At 40.3% G+C, this 24,510-nt stretch overlaps 1 protein-coding gene across 5 annotated transcripts in view; it reads left to right on the top strand.

Moving 5' to 3' along the window:
* The window catches only part of CHRDL1 (chordin like 1), a 186,181-nt gene that overhangs the window by 127,874 nt on the left and 33,797 nt on the right, over nucleotides 1-24,510 (top strand). For 2 of the 5 annotated variants that reach the window (XM_004471831.4, XM_004471835.3), the window contains exons 5-6: nucleotides 5,049-5,191; nucleotides 6,630-6,723. The exons of 1 other annotated variant lie outside the window; for it this stretch is intronic. In XM_004471831.4, the coding sequence (XP_004471888.1) occupies nucleotides 5,049-5,191; nucleotides 6,630-6,723 (237 nt within the window). Of the gene's footprint in view, nucleotides 1-5,045; nucleotides 5,192-6,629; nucleotides 6,724-24,510 lie in introns of all 5 variants that reach the window. 2 more of the 5 variants (XM_058292330.2, XM_058292331.2) reach the window with 1 other exon arrangement.

Here is a 24,510-nt window from a genome sequence, read left to right as displayed (position 1 = left end):
TGAAGGGGAGGTTTCTTGTTGGTATACTCTTTCAGTTTCTGTTTGTCTGCAAATATTTTGAACTCTCCATCATATTTGAATGCTAGTTTAGGTGGATAAAGTATTCTTGGTTGGAAATTTCTTTCCCTTAGTACCTTGACTATATCATACCACTGTTTTCTTGCCTCCATGGTTTCAGAAGAGAAATCAGCACTTAATCTAATTGAGCTTCCCTTGTATGTGATGGTTTTCTTTTCTCTTGCTGCTTTTAGGATTTTCTCTTTGTCTTGAGCATTGGATAATTTGACAAGTATATGTCTTGGGGTGGGCCTGTTGGGGTTTATGACTTGTGGAGTGCGCTGTGCTTCTTGGATATGTACATCTGTCTCTTTCAGTAGATTTGGGAAGTTTTCAGCCATTATTTCCTGCAACACTCTTTCTGACCCCTTTCCCTTCTCTTCACCTTCTGGAATGCCTATAATACGTATGTTTGAGCGTTTTGCATTGTCATTCAGGTCCCTAAATCCTAATTGGATTTTTTCTATCTTCTTATTGACCCCTTCTACTATCTGTTTGATTTCTGATGTACTGTCTTCCACATCACTAATTCTCTGCTCTGTCTCTTCTAGTCTGCTGATATTTGCTGCAAGTGTATTTTTGATTTCTTGAACTGTGGTGTTCATTCCCATCTTATCTGTTATGTTTTTGCGTATGTCTGCAATTTCCCCTCCAAGTGATGTCTTCATGTTGTTAACCTCTTTCATTACTGCATCAAATTTGTCTGTGATAAATGTTCTGAGATCTTTCATTGCTTGTGCCAAGTTTTGCTCCCCTTCGTGATTATTGGTTTGTTGATTGGATTCAGCCATGTTTTCCTGATTATTGGTTTGGTTCATAGATTTTTGTTGCTTTCTGGTCATCTCTTTATTTTGACGAATTTAATCAGTTCCTTAGCTTCTTTGTCTGCTCTTGGAGGTTAATTAGTTGTTATTTTTGCACAGGTGTTATATCTTCTCTTTGTCACTTTTTTCTTCTTATTCTAGTTACTTGTTGTTGGTTAAGTTCACTTTAGAGGAAAGTATTAGTGTTGGGGAAAGGCAATTGTGTAAGCAAGGGAAAAGTGTAAAGTTGTATTGGTGATGTATGTTAATAAAGCAAGAATATGAGATCTGGAAGGATGGAGGTTAGATTCATGTAGATTGTATAGAGTTATAGCTGTAGGTAGAGTACCTTTTATGAAGTAGATGACTGAATTTGGGAGGAATATGGTATGAACTACACAGCTATTGTTTTCATGAGAGAGGGAAAAAGAAAAGAAAGGTAATAGTTTCAAGAGTGGATAATAGACAGAAAACAGAACAAAGGTATTAGAAATTAAGAGTTAGACACTTTGTGGATCAAAGAACGGGAGGTGGGGGGTGGAATATAGGAGAGACAGTAGATGATAGTGGATATCAAGATGCAGGGGAAGGGGGATAGTGTAGGTAGCCTAAATCAGTTCACACAGAAATGAGGCAGTGGAGGATGGGAAAACCCAGCAAATGTGAGGTGTTCCCTGTAGCACCTATTGTATACTTGAATTAAAGTAAAAATAAGTGGAAGATGAGGGACAAGAGGGAAAGAGAAAACCGAGAAAAAAAAAACTAATTATAATAAAGAAAAAAGAAAGGCAAGAAGAAAGGAAGAAAGAAAAAGAGGATGGGCAAACGGTGGGGAACGGATAGGGAGAAGAGAGATACAGGTACACACGTGTCACAATTGCAACACTATCTAAAACAACAACTTCCCCCCGCTTTGCCCTAAAAACCCCGTCTGTCTGCCCAAATGGGTCTGCAAGCACCTCCCTTCCCACAAACCCCCAATAGGCCGCCCAGGGCCCACGAACTCCCCAGTACTGCAGATGCTCAAAAAAAAAAAAAAAAAAAAAATTAAGTAAAATAAATAAAAAAAAAAAACAAAAAACAAAAACAAAACAAAACAAAAAAAAAAACAGAAACCCCTCCGCAGGCCGGGCTCCGCCCGCCGCGGAGGCTTGGACCGGCTCTGCCCGGCTCCTCACGCCGCCTTGGCCTGGCCTGGCTCCGCCCAGCTCCGCTCGCTACAGCGGCCCAGCCGGCTCCGGCGTCCACCTCCCGCCACCGCGGCCTGGACCGGCCCTGCCCGGCTCCGTACCCGCCGCGGCCTGACCCGGCCCCGCCCGGCTCCAAACGCTACCGCGGCCCGCAGCCGGGGCCTGAACCGGCCCCGCCCGGCTCCAAACGCTACCGCGGCCCGCAGCCGGGGCCTGAACCGGCCCCGCCCGGCTCCAAATGCTACCGCGGCCCGCAACCGCGGCCTGAACCGGCCCCGCCCGGCTCCAAACGCTACCGCAGCCCGGCTCGGCCTGGCTCGGCCCCGCCCGGCCCCGCTCGCCGCCGGCGCAGCCCGGCCCGGCTCCGGCGTCCACCGCTGCGGCCCGGCCTGGCTCAGCCCCACCGAGCGTGGCTAGATGCCTCGTCTCCGCCTACCCAAGGAGGGAATCCTCTACAGGTAGCTGGGATCTCGTGTATATTTCACAGACGAATCCTCTCTGTTACCTTCCCTCCAAATCGATGTCCAGACACCTCCGGACCAGCAAAAATCCCGAAACAATCCGGTCCCAAAGAGTCTCCAACGCCGCCCAGCCGATTCCCTGCAGAAGACCCTAACAGGGATGTTCACTCAGCCGCCATCTTGCCCCCTCTCCCATGTTGTTGTTTTTGTTTAATTATTTATTTATTTATTTCTCCCTGCCCATGTTGTTGTTTGCATTCACTCTGTCTGTTCGATGTATGCTCATCTTTTTTTTTTAGGAGGCACTGGAACTGAACCAGGGACCTCTCTTGTGGGAGGGAAGCACCTAATCACTTGAGCCACCTCTGCTCCTGCTTTGTTGTGTCTCTCATTGTGTTTTCTTCCTTGCATCTCTTTGTTGCATCATCTTGTTGTGTCAGTTCACCACACCAGCCCAGCACATCAGCTCATTGTCTTGCTCATCTTCTTAGGAGCCACAGAAACTGAACCCGGGACCTCTCATGTGGAGGGCAGGAGCTCAACTGCATGAGACACGTCCACTTTCCCTAATGCTTCTTTTTAAGGACAAAACTAAGAAACTTCCTTTGTATCCTCAAAGAGATGATTAATAAGTAGTTGCCTCCTCAGAAGTGGGCTACTCAGAAATTGAGACTAAATCAATTTATATTCTATATTATTATAGAATTGAGTTAGTTACCCAGATCACTGGAACCAATTAAAATTTGGTAATGCTTTCCTGGATATTTTAGGCAAACACATTGTAGAGGGACAAGACAGCCTTTATGTTCCATTGGTTTTTGTTTTAAATTATATGGTCCTTTCCTTGTTACAGGTTAGCAGTGATTGTTGCCCTCTGTGATGGTGGCTGGGGAGGGGAAGATTTTAGAATCAATCAGACATCAGATCTTGACACTGCCACTTACAAATTGTGACCTTGGGCAAGTCAATTAATTTCTTAAGCATTAGTTGCTTAGCTACAAAATGGACATAATCATATTGTTTATATCAGAAGATTGTTAGTGTGATCCAGTGACATAATGTATGCAAAAGTACTTATTGAGTCTGTCATATAGTAAAGGTTCAATAAATATTAGCTATCATTATACCATTATTATGGTAATATTATTGGTATTATTAACTTTCGTCAATATGTTCGCCTACATCCTGAGAATAATTTCATTCTCTTTTTCTTTACACAGTTTTATTAAGGTGTAATTTAGCTACCATAAAATTGATTCTTTTTCAGTTTGGTTTGACTGATGGGGAAAAGAGGTTGATCCCACTCCCCAAGCCTCCCTCTGATACACACAGTGCCCTTGATTGCTCTTCTTCCACTATTCTATAGCAGGCATTTTTCCAAGCACTGCTTGTATCTATTGTTAACAATTCATACATCAATAATTACTTTAATTTGACTTGTTCATTGTCTTGTAGGTGTGGAAGTGGGTATGGTGTGGGTGGGTGTATGTGTGTGCACAGTATATTCTTTAAGGAAGCCCAGTGAAAAGACTCCTAGATACCATTCAGTTAGAATCAATTTGAGAAGTATATTGACTTTGTATTACATGGCTACCCTGTCTTCAAGAAGCAAAGCATTTACATGTATACATAGGTTGATAGAAAGAAGTTGGGATTTAGTTTCAGTTCCCCTTTTTCACCACTTACTGGCTTGTGAACTCAGATAAGTCTCACGACCTCAGAGACTTATTTCTCTCAAATGAAAAATGAGGATATTCCTTACTTGATTCACACAGCTGTTATGAGGCTCCATTGTGATAATGCATGTGAGGGACTCTGTAAATTATTTGCTAGGTCATTATAATTCACAATCATGAGTTGCAGTTACATGTGCCAAATTGTGTATTTCAGACATCAGTGCCTTGAGAGGTCCAGATTGTGGGCTGGAGCTATCAGGGAATGCTTTGTGGAAGAAATGGGACTTGAACTGATTCCTCAAAATAAAAAAGAATTTCATTAGGTGGAAAGAGTGGGTGTGTGCAGGTAATCTTGGTTGAGGGAGAAAAAATAAGCCAAGAATAACAAGAGGCTGGGTCAAGTATATAAGCTTCTATCAAGTGATACAAAACATGGGAGGGTGTAAAGTTGCTAAGGTAGTTGTAATAGATGGTTCCTTTCCTGAAAGAACAGAGGTAAGATTAAATAGAGTTAGATTGTTCTCCCTCCTTACAGACAAGTTATTACCTTAGTTATGTAGGACTGTTAGCTCCATCAAGGAGGGACTTTATACACTGTTCTTTCTCTAGTGCCTAGCATAGTAACTGGCATGTAGTAGGTGTTTAATACATGCCCAGTAAATGAAAGAATGGATGACTGGTGACATCAGCTACTGTTCTTGTCTGGCTGCTTTAATTATTATCTAAAATTATAAGCCACTGGAGCAGGGATTATCTTTAACTTCCTCTGTGTAGTAAAGCCCCATTTGCTGTTGGGACTTATGAAATACTTTGCAATGATGCCAATACTTGGTGTGGTTTCTCTCCACCCTGTCCCAGAAGACTCCTTACCCCCAGCAAACAGTAAGGTGACCAGCAAGTCGTGTGAGTACAATGGGACCACTTACCAACATGGTGAGCTGTTCATGGCTGAAGGGCTCTTTCAGAACCGACAACCCAATCAGTGTACCCAGTGCAGCTGTTCGGTAAGACCCTGCATCCTAATGCCCCTGCCAGCCCCTACCCAAGTAAGACAACTTCCTCTGTCCTTGACCTTTAATAGGAGCCTAGAATGTAGAGTGTTGAATTGGATCTAAATCATAAGCCTCCCTGCCTATCCAGACTCCCTGATCTTCATCCACCCTGAACAACTCTGTGTGAAGTGGCCAGACCATGTCCCAGTCTTAAAGCTTCAGGGCTGCATGAATGGGCAAGGATGAGCTGGTGATATTGATCTGCATACCTTTTTTATAATAGTTACTCCACCAAAGCCTTCCTCTGAAAGACTCAGTTATTTGAAGACTTGGGAATGCTGTTTCCATTGAAGGCCATTCAACCCAATTCACAGGAAAGAGGGGTGTTTGTCAGTCCCCATCTCTGAAGTTTTATACTAATCACTTCATTCATGGTGGCCTGTAATGAGGAAACACTTGATAAATGCTTGATCATGATGATTTCTGTGACATTACTTACAAAACGAACTGTATACATTTCAAGAATAAAGTATGCTAATTAAAACTTTATCTAATTGTGCAATATAGAGAATGTAATAATACCAGAAAATGGGATTAGATGGTGGTTTTAACTGAAGCATGAAGGAATGAAGTTAGACATAGAAAACTCTTCTGCCTGTAAAAAAGCATTAAACACTGGATAGTCATGGGAAGTTATAGAATCTCTCCCCTTAGGGATTTTAATAACAATAGAGAATCTAAGTAGTTTGGGAGAATTTGCTTGTGGACTTGCCTTCCTAATGATCTTTTAGGAAACTTTTCTACTTTCAGAAGGATATGCTTCAAAAACTAAGAACTAGATTTAAGGAACAATGTTTTGAGCACAAAATTTTAAGGAATAGAGATTATGCAAAGACAGATGTAACAAGCAAGAAAATTTGATCCTCTCCCTTGTCTTGTGCTAGATTGAACGATGGAGTTCATATGGTCCTGTATTACTCCAAATAGTTTGTCTTTTTTATTTGAAAGGAGTCTGATGAATATCACAAATCATCATTCCTTTAAATCCTTAACATACAGTTGAAGCATGATGGGAAATCGCCGGATTCAGTGAATAGAGAAGGGGGGAGGAGCAGGAATATATGTGGTGGTTTGGAAAACCCATGATAGCCCTCACACTGACTATTTTGTACCACCTTAGATCAGTATGCCCAAACAGAAAAGGATTATTGCCAACTCTTCTGTGATATAGTCTCTGGAATGGAAAAACAGTAAGGAGAAAAGTATGAATGCATAATAAAATTTAGGAAGCTCCTAGAACTGACTATAGGAAAGCAGTGGCAAAGGAAGTGCCATATTTTGAGCCCCTGCTCTCTCCCAAGTACTAAGCTAAAGCTTTAACACTTATCCCAGATACTGCTGTTTCTCTTTGGCAGGTGGGAAATTAATTAATTATGTTTCTCTTTGGCAGGAGGGAAATGTGTATTGTGGTCTCAAGACTTGTCCAAGATTAACCTGTGCATTCCCAGTCTCTGTTCCAGATTCCTGCTGCCAGGCGTGCAGAGGTAGGTGTACCACATCCCAAGCCCTGGGGTGCTGCCATCCTGAACAGCAGGAATTAAAAGAAGAAAATGTCTGCCCAAGATGCTCAGGAAAAGGGGCTTTCATAATTTTGCAGGGTGCTCTCATTCACAAAAGGAAAAAAATCAATATAAAAGCACTGCTTTTAAGGGCCAGAGCATGAAAGAAACTGGGATGGAGTGCAGCAGGGGAGTTAGGGTAGAAATCATTCTTTGTGCAAGTAAGTACATTTAGCTCTCCTTCCTTAATCCCTTCTAGCTTGACCCCTAAAGTATTATTGTATTATAAATCATATGTCATTTTCATGCACAGACTTTAAAGGAAGTTTAGGCCTTGCAAAGCATTGATGTGAACATTTTGAAGATTGTTCAGGGCAAATTTAGGTTTGTTTTGAAAATCCACACTAAAATGGAGACAAACTCAAAATTATATCCCCAATGGAATCACCATCTTATAAAGCAAATTTTTTCTTCTTGGTTTCCATATGTTGATAGTGGTACAATTTTTTTCTCTCTCAGTTCCTGGGATCAAATATAATCACCATTAATTCCTCCTTTGTTGCCTCTTCTCAAGTTACCAAATCTATCAGCAATGTCATATATCCTTCTCTTTTCCCCCATTTCCTTCTAGAACTATCTTAATTATTTCCTTTCTTTTCCCTTTTACTCAGTCACAATATTTATTGAGCATCTACTATATGCTCACCAGTGTGGTCGTTGTGTATACATTGGTTACTATAATGGACACACAGGGCACTGCTAGACCAAAAAGCTTCTTCATGCGAATTAGAAAAATCCTTATCCTTCTTTGCTTAAATTACTTTACTATCATTTGCCGGAAAATTATTGTGAATGGTATCCCCTTAGCTGTGGCACCCTTGTACAATTCACAAGCTATACAACCATGTGTGGCAGCAAATAATTAATTGTTCTTATGGAACTCAATATTTTACCAGAGGTGACAAATAATAAACAAATAAGTAAACATATGTCTAAACATAAACAATATAAGTGCTATGAAGAAAACAAGGAGCTGAGATAGAGGACAAGAGATGAAGGCATTTAGGTTGAATGATCAAGGAAACCTCTCTGAGGTTCCTTCTAATGCAGGTGGTCCATAGACAACCCTTTTGAGAAATCTTTCCTAAGACCATGTAGATAACTGAGGGCAGCCTGTAACTATGGTTATACATGTGAGTTTTATGCATTTAAATTGAGCCTACTAAAAGTCTGAGACCTGAATAAACCAAGAGGAAACCAAGAAAAAAGTAACCAATTTTGGCCTCTGAGTGGTCAGAGCATTTGATTCCAGCCATATGACAACAAAGTTGGGGATGAATGAGTGGAGACCATTTCATTTTATAGAACAAGAATGGAAGACAGAATGGCTGCCTAGTTAACAACTACACATGTATAGTAAAAATTGGAAGGAAAGAATTTTGCCTCTTTCTGGAAAATCCCACCAGGTAGCCTCCTTGAATTCTAATGTAGGTAGTCCTCACATCACATTTTGGTAAATACTAGCTGGAAGGACTTTCTGTTCTCTGCCTTCTCACTTCCATCCCTAATTTCTCCACCCCTAAATCCTGCTTATCCTTCAAAGACCATCTTAAATTCCACCTCATCCATGAAGTATTGTTTAATCCCGAAGGCTAGAAGTAAACCTCCCTCCTCTCTGGGACCTCTCAGCATTAATCTGTGCTTCTCCACCGGCGTTTATTGCCTTGTCACCTTTTGTTTTTTATTGTCCATGTTCATGTGTGTCATGGACACAGATAATAAGCTCCTTAAGCCATAAAATATTCCTGGTTTATCTTTATTTCCCCCACTACACTAGGCACAGAGTACATGCTCCTTGAATGAATGTACACTAGGTTGGAAATATTACTAGAAAATTATTGATGGCTTGGTTAAATGCTATTAAAATAGAATATGATTGTTGTAGGATTTTCCCCCCTGAATTATTGTTTAACTGTAGTATGTAGTACTGATCATATATTGGCTCCTGATCAAGAAGAAATTAGCTAGTAGCATTCTTGACTCCCACGTTTTTTTCTCCCTTAACCCACTTTAAGATACTATAATTAACATTTCTTTTTGGAAGAAGTAACCTTGTTATGACTACCAGTTAATGCTCATCCCTTTAAATATGCTTTTTGTGCCAGCCTTCATAAGTCAATGTAGATTTAGTTACACAATCCAAAGTTTAGCTTAATTTGGTGTATGCGTCAGTAAGGCCCTGGATACCGGTTTTTCACACTGTGTGTGCATATATATATGTAATACAGTATAGCTATTAGGTTCTATATAGGAAAGATGGATATTTTGTTCTACACCTCTTATGCCCTCACCGCCTTTGTCATCTTTGTCCCAAATTAATTTGAGCCTGCCCCAACAGGAAGAGAGTGCATTCTGAATAAAGGTATACACATGGTTGTTAATATAGCCAGCTGGTCACTGCAATCTAACTGTTAGGTTGAGACTATTTTGTTTAACAGAAGGGATATTTGAAGTGTAAACTGAGGAATAATTAATAAAAGAAAGGGAAGGAAACCAATAAAAGAAGTATTATTTCATCTGAGTGGCAATATGGTATAGTGCAAAGGGCATAAGCTTGAAGGACATAGATTTGACACTGCAGAGCTACCTCTTACTAGCTATGTTACATTGACCAAGTTATTTAAATATTCAAAGCCTCAGTTTTTTTCAGCTGTAAAAATGGGGACTATAATATCTACCCCCCATGGAGTGGTTTAAAAGATTAACTGAGATGACAGAGCGCTGGGCGAGGGCCTTGACACAGAGGCATTGCTGAATAAGTGATAATTATTATATTTTATATAATATTACTATATTTATTACCCTGGTATTAAGTAGAATTGTACCTTCTCCTCTATCTCAGAAAGTATTGCCTTTTGATTTATTTGATCTCCATGTACAGAACCTTCTTTCTAGCCCTTCTTATGGTAACAGATCCTGGGAATAACTTATCTGTTATGCAGTTCTCTTGTCCAAATTTAAATTTTTCTTTTTTCATATTTTTGGAAGCAACAGATAAAAGCTAGCAATAACTGATCATGTATCATTCCCTTATAGACTTGAAGATTCTTTAAGTTCTTTCCTCACCACCTCTTCTCCAGCTGAAATAAACCATTTTTCTTTCATCTTTCCTTACAAACTAAATCCTACACTTTTATAAAAATTGTTGTTTTTCCAGTACCCCTAATTGCTTTCCATCTTTCATTGTTTGTAATGGGATTTTTTAATCATTTGAATTTCTAATTTTTGAAACAACTAGTTATTTGTTTCCTGTTGAACCGGTGTTTTTTACAAATGTATATCTTCTATAAGCATATTACTCAGATAGCAGGGAACCCTCATACACTTCTTCCTTATGCTAGCAACCCTAATTGGAGGCAAACTACTGAGAAGAAATGATCTTTTGAGTGCTACTGGCAAACCTTCATATAAAGGGCCCCATTGAAAAACAGCTTCTATGCACGGTCACCAAACACTAATTTGTGCCTTTCTTTTGGGGTCAGACAGCAATCTTAGATGTGGATTGAATCTGAGCCCCAGCCTCAGTTATTTAGACATGTCTTTGATACTAGGACAGTTAGAAGAGTATTGGCAGGGTGCATGTCATTGCTGGCACTTCAACAAACCTCATCTGGACTGAAGTGTAGCGCAAACAGCCACTGGAACCTTAAGGGAAACTTTATCAGAAGAAAAAATCTCTTCACAGATTGTACTACTGCCACATTCTGGGCAGGCAGACCTAAAACCCAAACCCCCACCCAGCCTCCTTCCACCATTTATCATTTCTTCTTCCTGTTTCCTGCCTATCTTGCCAAAGCAAAGGAGAAGACTATGTACTTGGACTCTAGACAAGAGAGAAGTATTTGAAGTAGGCTACCGACTATATAGATAGACAAGTCTGCATTTAATAGATAGTGTACATATGTAACACTTACTATGTGTTAGGCAGTGTTCTGAACACTTATGTATAATAACTCATTTGACCTTCACAACAATAGTAGGGACAATTATTATCCTTATTCTACAGATGAGGAAACTGAGACAGAGAGATTAAGTGATTTGCCCAAGGATACATGGTAATAAGTGGCAGAGCTAGAGTTTGAACATAGGCCATAGGGCTCCAGAACTCAAATTTGTAACTATGACACTACGTGTTGGGATCCATTCATAGATGTGTGACAAGGGTCTCTCTTAGTGCAGGGGGTAGAAGGGGAGAGTGACATGCATGGTACATTGGCAAAAGCAGAAAATCCTAAGAGAGTAACCATACTGCCCAGCTTTCCTCACCAAGGCCTCAATCTACACACTCTCAATCACAGGAAGCATCTTCATCCCCCTGTTCTCTCTATCTAGGCTTAAAGAGGCCTGAGCACAAATATCTACGTTCTTTCATACGGCAAATATTTGTTGATCAACTACTAAGTCCTAGGCACCACGCTGGTGCCAGAGATACAATGGTGAACAAAAGTGAACAAGGAAGCAGCTCTCATGGATTTCAGTAGGGAAGAAAAAACATTCATCAAATATTGATACAAGTAAATATAACATTGTAACTGTGCCACATACTACAAAGGAAAGCTATTTGGTGTTACAAGAGCCAGAAATTGGGGTGGGAAGATGGGGGAAATATCTACCTAGTAGTCATGGAGGTTAAGGAAGTATCCAACTAACTGCACAGCCTGTACTCACCATATTCCTCCTCACTCTCTGCACTCCAGCAGCGTGAGGGAAGATTGACTCATAAAAGTTAGGGAGATTACTGACAGTAATCTATTTTCCCAGTATCCCTGAATTCTGATCCCACCTCAAAACCAGGCTTCCATGTTGTAGGAATCCCTGTACTGTTCCTCCTACATCACACATGCTGCATAATACTGTAGTCTAGGCTTTTCTTTTTAAGGTACTTTGTTATCAGGTTGGTCAGTGACTAACATTTCTTGCCGTAATATCCAATTGCAGTTCTTCAGCTTGTTTTGAAAGGCCCTCTGTAAAACCATCTGATCCTTCCTTAACCTACCTATCCATCCTCATTTCTGATTCCAACATATACTCCTTCTCCTCGAGGTTGGCTGATGTCTTTGTCCTATTATATGCCATGTTCCTTTCCACCTTGACTCCTGTTATATGCTTCTTTTTAACCCTTCCTCCCCACAAGCTTGGATTAGCTTCCCTTCTTTCCTATTAGAATCCTATCCATCTTTTAAGAGCTCAGCTAAAGATCTACCTCTTCTAAATAGTCTTTTCTCATCACTCTAGTCTTCATTGATTTCCTTCTTCTTTTACTACCTTCACATCTTAGTATGGTTCATAGATTTCAGCAATTGAAAATATTTTCTTGTATTGCTCATTGTGTGTCTTGGCTTCTCAACTGGGAAGCATTGTAAGGAAAGGGCCCTCATTTCTACTTCCTCTGTTTCCCCTAGCATAGTATTAAGCTACTATGGATTTATTGAAGACAAAGAGAACCACAATCACAAAAAGCTCCGGAGAGTGCTGCAAATGCAGACCTTGCTAGGGAGACAGGGGAAATGACTTCATCAAGACATTCAACCCAAATTATTCATCCAGCATATTTTAACGAGCCCAAAGAGAAAATTGAAGTCTCATTTTTATGAAATCGAGATATGTCTGCTAATTCCCTCAAGGTGACTGGAATTGGGAAGCAACTTTTTAAAAGCAATTTGTCAGGGAAGCGGATGTGGCTTAAGTGATTGAGCTCCTGTCTACCACATAGGAGATCCAGGGTTCAATTCCCAGGGCCTCCTGGTGAAAGCAAGCTGGTCTCCACAGCAAGATGATCCTAGTGGAGAGCTGGCCCACATGGAATGGTGGCCCAATTAAGTGCTGGTCCATGCGGCATGCTGGCCCACACATGAATGCCGGCCTGTGCGAGAGTGCTGGCCCACACAGAAAGCTGGCACAGCAAGATGACGCAACCAAAAGACACAGAGAAAAGACTATAAGAGACACAGCAGACCAGAGAGCTGAGGTGGTGCAAGAGATTGAGCACCTCTCTCCTACTCAAGAAAGTTCGAGGATTGAAAGCTGGTGCCACCTAAAGAGAAGACAAGTAACCACAGAAGAACACACAGCAAATGGACAGAGAGAGCAGACAACAAGTAGGGGGGTAAACAAATATAAATAAATCTTTTTAAAAATTTAAGTAATTTGTCAGTATCTAAGACAATTGCCATTTTAACTAGAATTGTTGGTTTCTCTTTCCAAAAACCAACAAAATTGCACTTCAATTGCCATTTTGTCTAGAATCCAGGGATCTCTGTGGAAGTAGTGTATGAGATACATTTTTTACTTATCATCATAAAAATCTACCCAATTTTTCAAAGTTTTCAAACTCAGAGAAAACTGGAGAAAAGTCACAACAATCCAAATATAGACCCACATTTTCTACAGAAACACCACCATCTCCTGGTCATGAAAATAGAAAGGATACGTTGTCAATGAAAAACATTACTTAAAAAATAATAACTCAGACATGACAGCGAGATGGCGGTGGAGGCGGCGGACTTGGCCCAGTGGTTAGGGCGACCGTCTACCACATGGGAGGTCCACAGTTCAAACCCCGGGCCTCCTTAACCCGAGTGGAGCTGACCCATGCACAGTGCTGATGTGCACAAGGAGTGCCATGCCACGCAGGGGTGTCCCCAGCATAGGGGAGTCCCATGCGCAAGGAGTGTGCTCCATAAGGAGAGCCGCCCAGCACGAAAGAAAGTTCAGCCTGCCCAGGAATGGTGCCGCACACATGGAAAGCTGACACATAAGATGATGAAACAAAAAGAAACACAGATTCCTGTGCTGCTGACAACAACAGAAGTAGACAAAGAAGATGAAGCAAATGGACACAGAGAACAGACAACCGGGGTGGGAGGGGAGGGGAGGGGAGAGAAATAAAAAAAAAAAAAGATGGCAGTAAAGTAAGGAGGTCCTAGAGTCAGCTCCTGCTACAGGGCAGTTAATAAACACCCAGACTCTCTGGAGCTAGGTGAAGCACCTGTTTGGGGGCTTCAGGAGGCCAGAAGTGCATCCTGCAAGGTCCTTGAAGGAATGGAAGAAGGAGGCTGCTCATCTGCAGAGAAGACTCTTAAGTAGAGCACTCCACGCCCTGGAGGCCTGGGCCCATCCTCCACTGGATGCACAAGCCGCCTCAGGAGCTGTTCTGAGGCTGGAATTGAAAGCACCACTTCCCCATAATGGGGGAGGAAGAAAAGGTTAGGCACCAACTTCAGCTACTGATGAATAAAGTCAGTGGTCTAAAGTGTAATCCTGAGAACAGCTAAAGTTTGAGACTGTCCAAGTCAGAAAGAGGCCGGGAGCCACCATATTAACTCTGCACCTGACACAAGGGGAAGTGAGGTGGACTGAAAATTCCAGTGCTGGTGGAAACCAGCTTCTTTCCATCCAGGTCAGATTGCAGGTCTAGCCTAAGACCCAGTGCCACCTCCGACAGGGAAGAAGCTGCAGAGACGTGCACCATCCTGTCCAGGAAATTACCGGCCAAGCCACGGAGGCCAGTGAGTGTCCTACTCTGGTGGTGCAAGCCACCCCAGGAGCTGTTCTATGCTCAGAATTGGAAGCTCCATTTCCCAAAAGCAAGGGAAGAGATGGTTGGCTGCCAATTTCAGCTACTGATTGGTAGACTCAGATGGCTAAGGAATAGTGCTAGGAATAGCTGGGGTGTGAATTTGTCCAAGTCAGAAAAATGCCAGTGGCTGCCATTTTTTTTTTTTAATTTTTTTATTTTTTATTGACTTTGTAATAATATTACATTAAAAATATATATGTGAGGTCCCATTCAACCCCACCCCCCACCCCCCCTCTCCCCCCCCCCAACAACACTCGTTCCCATCATCATGACACATCCATTGGATTTGGTAAGTACATCTTTGGGCACCTCTGCACCTCATATACATTGGTTCACATCATGGCCCATACTCTCCTCTATTCCATCATGTAGGCCCTGTGAGGATTTACAATGTCCGGTGATTACCTCTGAAGCACCATCCAGGGCAGCTCCATGTCCCTAAGACGCCTCCACCTCTCACTCCACCCCCAGCCTGAGGGGAAGCCAGCCTGACCAAATATCACAGTGACAGTAGGAATTGGTTTCTTTCACCCATATCAGCCTACAGCCTTAGCTTAGGCTTCAGTCCCAACTCTGGCAGGGAAGAGGTGGCTAGCTCAGCACAGGTCTATCCAGGTAACAGGATACCTTTGGCTGGCACAAACTGCCTAATTAAAAACTTCTGTCACTTTTGCTGGACCTGTGGTTGATGCTGGGGTTGGTGTATACTCAGGAGACCTGAATCTCAGGACTGTCCATGTGACAGCCAGGCCCTGAGCCTCAGCAGACTTCCAGATCTTACCCTCTGGTTTATTGGACTTAACCCAGGCCAGCTAACAGGGAAGTGAAGAAGGTCAACCACCACACCAGGGAGCCAAGAGTGCCTACAACTGCAAACAGGAGAATTGCATCCATCATCCATGTAGAATCAAAGCCCCCTCTCAATATAGAGGTGGAGTGGACATAACCATCCCAGGATTCACAGGATGGGGGAATCGAGTATGGACTAGAATGGACTTACTGATATTCTACTATAAAACTATTGTGATTAGTAATGGAAGAAAATGTAGCATTGCTGTGAAGAAAGTGGCCACAGTAGCTGCTAAGGGTAGGGAGAGGAAGAAGAGATATGATGTGGAGGCATTTTCAGGACTTGGAGTTGTCCTGGGTGGTGTTGCAGGGACAGACACTGGACATTGTGTGTCCTGCCATGGCCCACTGGGTGGACTGGGGGAAAGCATAAACTACAGTGTAAACCATTATCCATGTGGTGCAGCAATGCTCTAAAATGTATTCACCAAATGCAATGAATGTCCTACAATGATGAAAGAGGTTGTTTATGTGGGAGGAGTGGGGTGAGGGGGGTGGGGGGTATATGGGGATCTCATATTTTTTGAATGTTACATTTTTAAAAAAATAAAGAAAAAAAAAGCCAGTGAAGAAAAAATAGAGAACCTAACACTATGTTTGGTTGATATGTAATCAATTGCATGGGAAATGTTATCAAACTAAAAATGATTTTGTAAACTTTCATTGGTTAAATTTACAGGATAAAATGTTATGAATATAGACATTTCTGAAATTAAAAAAAATTTTTCTGAAGTTAAAAAAAAAAGCCTACTGGGAGAACTGAGTCATCTTGGACCTCCACTGCATAGATTGCTGCCCATACCTGCAGCTCCATCCATACCCCAGTCAGGGGAGAAAGGGTCGTGAAGCTTCATCAGTCTCTCTGAGCAACTACAGTCTAGGCCTGCACAACTTGGATTATTCCACACAACTGTGACTCTGTTCCTACCTCTGGGAAAGTAGAAAGTTGGGAGAAGCTTCACCCATTCCAGGGGCAATGATGGCAGTTTGAGCCTCCACAGTTTATAGCACCAATTACATCCTTGGCTCCTACTGCACGACCAGCAAGGGAGAAAGGGCAGGAAGCCCTAAACTAAGGAGACAAAACTGCACCCAGAATTAACACTCTAATAATCCAGATATCAAGAAACCAAAAAAAATTACAATCCACACCAAGAAAGAGGCAGCTATGGACCAGTTAAAGGAACAAGATAAGCCTCCAGATGACATAAAGGAGCTGAGACAACTAATCATAGATGTTCAAATAAATCTCCTTAATAAAGTCAATGAGAAGGCTAAAGAGATTAACAATATTAAGAAGACACTGGATGAGCACAAAGAAGAATTTGAAAGCATGCATAGAAAAATAGATCTTATGGAAATGAAAGGCACAATAAAGGAAATTTGAAAAATGTTGGAATCTTATAATCACAGATTTGAGGAAGCAGAAGAAAGGATTGGTGAGCTTGAAAGAAATGGCCTCTGAAGTAAACATACAAAAGAACAGATGAAGAATGTAAAAAAAATTGAACAAGGTCTCAGGAAACTAAATGACAGTCAGAGATGTGCAAACATATGTGTCATGGGTGTCCCAGAAGGAGAAGAGAAGGGAAAAGGAGCAGAAGGAATATTTAAAGAAATAATGTTAGAAAATTTCCCAGCCCTATAGAAGGACATAGATATCCATGTCCAAGAATCACAAAGTACTCCCATCCGAAAAAATCTGAACAGAACAACTCCAAGACACATACTAATTGGAATATCAAATGCCAAAGACAAAGAGAGAATTCTGAGAACAGCAAGAGAAAAACAATACATAACATATAAGGGATACCCAATAAAATTAAGTGCTGATTTCTCACTAGAAACCATGGAGGCAAGAAGACAGTGGTCTGATATATTTAAGATACTACAAGAGAAAAACTTCCAGTCAAGAATTTTATATCCAGCAAGACTGTCTTTCAAAAATGAGGGCAAGAGTAGAATATTCACAGATAAACAGAAACTGAGAGAATTTCTAAGCAAGAGACCAGATTTTCAGGAACTACTAAGGGGTGTGCTAGAGCCTGAAAAGAAAAGACAGAAGAGAGAGGACTGAGAGAAAGTCTAGAAATTAAGATTATATCAATAAAAGTAACTAAAGGTATCAAAACAATGGTGAAAATAAAATATTACAGATAAAACTCAAGTAGTCAGGAATAAACTTAACCAACAATGTAAAGCACTTGTATTCAGAAAACTGCAACCCAATGTTAAAAGAAATCAAAAAAGCCCTAAATAACTGGAAGAACATTCCATGCTCACGGACTGGAAGACTAAATATCATTAAGATGTCAGTTCTACTCAAATTGATATACAGATTCAATGCAACCCTGTTAAAAATTCCAGCAGCATTTAAAAAAAATGAAAACACAATTACCAAGTTTATTTCGAAAGATACGGTGTCCTGAATAGCCAGAAACATCATAAAATGAAAAGCAAACCCTCATCTCTGGACTTTAAATCATACTACCAAGCTATAGTGGTAAAAAGAGCATGGTGCTGGCATAAAGACAGATACATAGACCAATGGAACCAAAGTGAACGCTCAGAAACAGACCCTCACAGGTATGGTCAAGTGATTTTTGACTAGCCTGTCAAACTCACACAGCTTGGGCAGAACATTCCATTCAGCAAAATGGTGCTGAGAGAAGTAGATATCTATAGCCAACAGAAGGAAAGAGGACCTCTATCTCACATCTTATCCAAAAATTAACTCAAAATGGATCAAAAACCTAAAAATAAAAGAAAAAAACCCATAACACTTCTAGAAGAAATTGTAGGAAAATATCTTCAAGACCTGGTAGTAGGTTGTGGATTCTTAATAGCAATAAGAGAAGGACTACGATGTTTAATATGTGTAGAAGTTTTAATTAGCTTTACTGTAAAAGTGTGGAAATGTATAGAATGGATTGTAAAAATAGCTAGTTTACAAAAAGGGATGTGGCTGAAATTGTTAGTCTAGAGATGTAAATGTGAATTGACAGAATGTTAGAGAATAATCTAGGAACTAAATAGCACAATAAACCAAGAGGTGGATGAGAATTGTGGTTGATGGTACAGATGCAAGAGTGCCCTTTGTGAGCTAGACCAAATGTATACCACTACTGCAGGGTGTTGTGAACGCATGGGAAAAATACAACTGGGATGACCTATGTACTGTGGTTAGCAGTAATAATATAATATTCTTGCATCTATGCCAAAGACGTACTGTGTTGATAATGGAGCAGTATGGGTAATGTGAGTCATATGTATACTCTGGACATGGTAACAATCAGATGATATTATCTTATCTGTAACAAATGTTCCACCACAGTGTGGTGTGTTGATAGAGGGGTGTTGCTTGGGAATTCTGCAGATGTGCATGATTATTTTGTAAGTCCACAACTTCTGTCATAAAAAATATATTTAAAAAATAATAGTAAGGTGGGTTGGGAGAAAGACATACCAAATGTATGATAAGGGCTATAATTTGTAGTAAGATTTTGACAATATTCTTTTATAATTTGTAACAAACATCTCAGGACAATGCAAGGTGTTGGTGGAGGATTGATGTATGGGACCCCTGTATGATGTTATGCATGTTTGCTTTGTAAGTTCACAACTTTTACTATACGTTTAATTGTTTATATATGTTCATATATAAATGACATAAAGATAATAATAATAGGAAGGGTTGGGGGAAAATACTTTGGTTAGTAGTAATATTTTGACAATGCTCTTTAATCATTATTTTAAAAGGTTTAACAACAATGTAAATATTGGTGGGAGGGTGAATTATGAGAGTCCTGTATAATATCATATATGGTTGTTTTTTAAATTCACAACTATTACTATACACTTAGTATTCACGTATGTTTATGTGTGGTGATATAGATCAGTAAATTACTTTAAAGAAATAATAGTAATAATAATAACTCAGTATTTTTTTGAGATTTTTAAAAATTTCTCTCCCCTTCCACCCCCCACAGTTGTCTGCTCTCTGTGTCCATTCACTGTGTATTCTTCTGTGACTACTTCTATCCTTATCAGCGGCACTGGTAATGTGTGTTTCTTTTTGTTGCATCATCTTGCTGTGTCAGCTCTCCGTGTGTGCAGTGCCATTCTTGGGCAGGCTGCACTTTCTTTAACGTTGGGCAGCTCTTCTTACGGGGAACACTCCTTGAGCGTGGGACTCCCCTACGTGGGGGACACCCCTGCGTGGCAGGGCACTCCTTGCACGCATTAGCACCGCACATGGGCCAGCTCCACACAGGTCAAGGAGGCCTGGGTTCTGAACCGTGGATCTCCCATGTGGTAGGCAGACGCCCTATCCATTGGGCCAAGTCTGCTTCCCAACTCAGTAGTTTTTGAGTTGGTGTGTTCTCACCTAAACTTCAGAAGTATTAGAGTATTCTGATATTTTCATAGCTACAGATAGTCTGGCCACCATTAGTAATCCCTCTTCAAAAGTGAATTACTCATTCATGAATATGGGCCCATTTTATATATTTTCTCTCCTTGCCTACTCCTTTTCTTCTTCTAAACCCCAACTTAGATGCTTTTTTCTTCCATAGAAACTTTTCAAGTTACTGTTGTTCTCTCCATCTCCTGAGCTTAGATTTCATCTCCATATGTTTGCTGATTGTCCCCCAGGATGCCCAGCCCCCAGAGACCATCATGCTCCCTCTTGGCATGTGTCATGTTCAGAATGTTTCTTCCTAGACAGTCCATCCAACAGTGGTTGGGGCTATGTTGACTTTCATTCTGAGCTTAACAAATTAATAGTGATAATTCCTCATTGGCCATCTGGGATATTCTGTCAGGGTCAATAACGCCCCATCCTATTTATGGAGATTGAAGTCTTTTTTGTATAAATGAGTCTAATTCTACAATAAAAGTAAGGAATTCACAGTAAAGCATTTCAGAGCAATTATTTCTTCATGGGTGATTGTCTTAGTTGCCCGTCTGCTAAAACAAAGACCATACAATAAGTTGGCTTAAACAGCAGGGATTCATTGACTCACGGTTTTGAGGCTAGGAGAAGTCCAAAATAGAGGTATCAGCAAAGCAAAGCTTTCTCCCTAAAGACTGTGGCATTCTGGGGGTGTTTGATGGCAATCCTTAGGTCTTTGTCCTTTCAATCACGTGGCAATACAAGTGACAATGCACATGGCGGCATCTTCTTTTTCTTTTTGGTTATGATAACTCCAAGCTCTTTCCCTGTAGTTCTTTTTCTCTATGTCTGAATTTCATTCTGTTTGTGAAGGACTCCAGTAATCTGGATTAAAGCCCAATTTGATTCAATTGGACCACATTTTAACTGAAGTAACATCTTCAAGAGATCCTATTTACAATGGTTCCACAACCACCAGAATACAGACCTGGACCAAGAATACATCCAACCAAGGGAACACAATTCAATACACCACAGTGATTAAAACCACTTTTTCTTTAGTCCTTTCATTCAAAGCTCCAGACTTCAAGAAATGCCACGTCTGTCCTGACAAGCACCACTAAATGTGTCTATTACTCATGTTACAACAGTCTTCATGAACTTAGACTCCAGCATTGAGATAAATTAATCTGACTTGTTGGCTGATGGTATAAACAGAGGAAAAACAAACATGAGAAAGAGGAGCCATTTCAAGGAGAAGAATCATATTTGAATGTTATCAAGACTGTAAGAGAAATAGTTTATAAAATCCAGGTCTCCATATAGCCCAGGCAAAGTGGTCAGTTGATGCAGTTATCCAGTTGATTCAGGCAAAGAACTGGCATAACTACGTCCATTTGCTTTGGCTATTAAAACCAGACCCATATCCCTACACTCCCACTCAGTAGTGCAGTCATCATTTAGTATGAACAGGAAGCCAAAGTGGTGTTCATAGAAAAGAATAAAGACCTTCAAACTGACCCAGGAAGTCTGGTTCTGGTCTGTTCTCTTAGGTGTTACACTCTTCTGCCTCTCAACTTGGGTAACTCTTAACTCTGGGGCTACTGGGAGGAATAGACTTGGATCTATTTACCCAGGTCTCCTTTGAAAAAGCAGAATGTAGATGGTGGATATAATCTAGCTAATGATTACTTTATTTTCTCTCTCCTGACTGCCCCCTGTACACACATGCACTCTTGCAACACACTTTTAAAAAGTATTTATGATTTTTCTGATTTGCTACTGTTGGCAAGAATTAACCCTCATCTATATGTTAGTATTTCTGAAGCAGATATTTTGTTAAAAATGCTGAGGGCTTGTATGGACAGCTGAAGCAATAATGTGCTTTATTTGTCAATAAAGTGTTTCCTTAAAAAATAGTTGTCCACATTACAAGACACTGAAGGACTTTGTGCAGTACTATATATCATTATTGAAAGCACAAATATCTATGTATCAATAAGGAATCTTTATACCAATATTCTTTAAAGCTTCCCTAAAACTTCAGCATGCTTACCTCATTCCAGCAGAATAAGAACTTTGTGGTTGGTGGAGGCCTCCAAAATTCATCTGCTTCTACCGCCTCCTAAATCTCCAGCTTGGGTACTGAGTGCAAGAGTACTCCACTTTAGAAACAGGCACATACTAGGTGGAGATTTCACGATGGGTCTCTTCCTTCCTGCCCTTTTCTCCTTTCTCTTAAAATTTTTTTATTTTATATTTATTATGGGTATTTTATTATACCCATAATTATTTGCTTTGATTCCAGTGATTTCAACTTGGTCCTCAGAAAATATAGAGATCACTTTCCTTTGTCCAAGAGATCACTTCTCCTTGCCATTTAATTTCTATTTGCCTTAGGATTTGAGTGACCATATAATTTTTCAACCAAACCAAGACACTTTTGAAAGTGAGAGGGGAAGTCTTAATAATTGTGTCTTCCAGAAAAATAGGCATAAAACTGGGATTCTCCCAGACAAATCGAGACCTGTGGTCACCACCTTTATGAGATCATTTGTGGTTCACAAGTGGCAAATTTTTGCTGCTTGAGGCTTATCTTCATGGGTATCTCATAATCTCATTGTACACTTAGTTCTTTGAGAGGGCAGGGTTTACTTGCATGACCTGCTGAAGCCAACCAGAGATTAATGGAAGCAATGGGACTTATAAACAGTCTGAATTTCAGCTTAGCTCTGGGCCATTTTTCAAATACTTGTTCTCCATTTCTTCCATTACAAGAAAGCTAAGTCATTCCAACTCCATAGGGTACCACTCAGAGCATAATTAAGGTTTGAATAAACAACACATGTGGCTTTTAAGGTTAAATGAATATTGTTTGACATACAGTACACTAGAGTCATTTTTCACTTTGGTTTAAAAATTGTTAGAATTACATCTTGTTGTTTCTTAGAATTAACAGGAATCCATCTGTCTCTGTTGGAATCACTTTTTAAAAAATCCTTGGCTGAAAAAAAGACTCCCTCTCATCCAAAATAATTTGTCTAGCAAATCAGAAAAAAAGGAAAAGAAACAGGTTTTTAAGGAATAATTATGCCTACTTTTTTCCTTTATGTATTTGTCTCTTAGATATAGCAACCTAAACTATTATAAATAGACATCCCTATTTTCATACATTCATCTAAACTTGAGATCACATTATTTCCTGTGAGTTTTAGAGACTTTTAATATTCTCATTCCATGCTTGCTACTGATTTGTCTCATTGCCTTACCATCTTATCTCTGTTCATTTGTAACATTAGCTGTATGTTTCTATAAGGCTTTGCGATTATCACTAGACTGTAAGTATTTAAAGACATTCTGTAAAAGCCAAAATTCTAGGGTCTAAATGCAATAAATTGAATTTTTCAGAAGGCCATGCTGAGCAAACATTTTGTATCAATACCAATCATTATATCCATGTTTAAAAAGGATATTTTATGAAGAGAACTATTCTGTTCATTTTTTGTCATTTGTTTTCTCTCTTTTGGCTACTTAGGTGAGGCTTAAAATCAAATAGATTTGCTTCTTTTGAGAATTGCTTTGAATATTTTATCTTTTCTAATCTTTTCTCTCTCAGTCCATATTTTCATTTGGCTCAGGACATCACTTAAACCACCATGGACAGTTAAAACAGAATTAGAAGAGGGAGCAGTTGAGGCTCAAGCGGTTGAGCGTCCACCTCCCACATGGGAGGTCCTGGGTTTGGATTCCGGTGCCTCCTAAAAAAACAAAAACAAACAACAAGAAAACCAAGTCAGGTGCCGAAACCCCGGGTTCAATCCCAGGCCCTAGTTCCTCAAAAAAATAATCAAACAAAAAAAGCAAAATGACTTCATCCTCACTTAATCACTGTCAATGACAATACCATTCGCCAGCTCTCCAGATTTGCAAACCTAGAATAATTTTTATGATTTTCTCCTTTGCCCTGTGATTATTAAACCTTCCATTGGAGCCTTATCATTTTCTTTTTATCTTTAATCTGGCTTAACCGCTCTTCTCCATCCTAATGTAGATGTGCATTGCTGATCACATTTTATTACAGCAGCTTCCTGATTGACCTCCCAGATTACAAGTGCTCTCCAATTAGACTACACTCCATTGCCATCATAAGGGTCCACAAATACCATTTTTACCATGGGACTCCCCTACTTAAAAATTGATACCGAGTTCAACTGTGAAATTCTTCTATCTCTTTTTAAAATCGATGCATCAAATATTTATCACCCCTATTTACCTCAACAACTTGCCCCATCTCCTCTTCTTTCTCTCCTTCCTCTTTCTCTCCCCATATATAATTACAGCCCCATCTTTCTTATTTTCACATCTAAAGTTTCTACTCATGCCACTTCTTGCTTGCTGTCGCCATTATGTGACTTGTTATTTCCAAAGTTCTGTTCCTTTGCCATTTCCTTCAGTTGCAGCATCTACTTCTAAAAATGTAACTTAACAGTTCTTTCAGGAAGCTTTCCATGGTTATATCTGACTACTCGTTCCTCCTACTCAATATCTCCTAAGCACATATATTCCATTTATATTTCCAGTTGTTGCTCTGTATGTTCTTAGGCTGTCTTCCATATTGATTCCCTGTCACCTCCAAATAGGTTAGAGGGCAAGGTCCAAGCTGATTTCTCTCCTTCTCCTGCCCTAGTATCAGACTTTCAACCCAAGAGGGGTTCAATGTGTACTGACTGACTTTGGGGCATTGCTTTCTAGTCACAAACAAAGGGGAAATCATGTTCACGCTTATGGGGTCAATTGGGGTTTACAAATAGGTCTGCATGAAGTCTTTGCCTACCATCTTTTCTCAGACATGAGACAATCAGGCAGAGGTGAGTACACTATTGGACAAGGA

This window comes from Dasypus novemcinctus, chromosome X (assembly GCF_030445035.2).
Source record: "Dasypus novemcinctus isolate mDasNov1 chromosome X, mDasNov1.1.hap2, whole genome shotgun sequence".
Lineage (NCBI taxonomy): Eukaryota > Metazoa > Chordata > Mammalia > Cingulata > Dasypodidae > Dasypus > Dasypus novemcinctus.
Note: the sequence above shows the minus strand (reverse complement) of the source record. Positions and strands in the feature narration are given on the sequence as shown.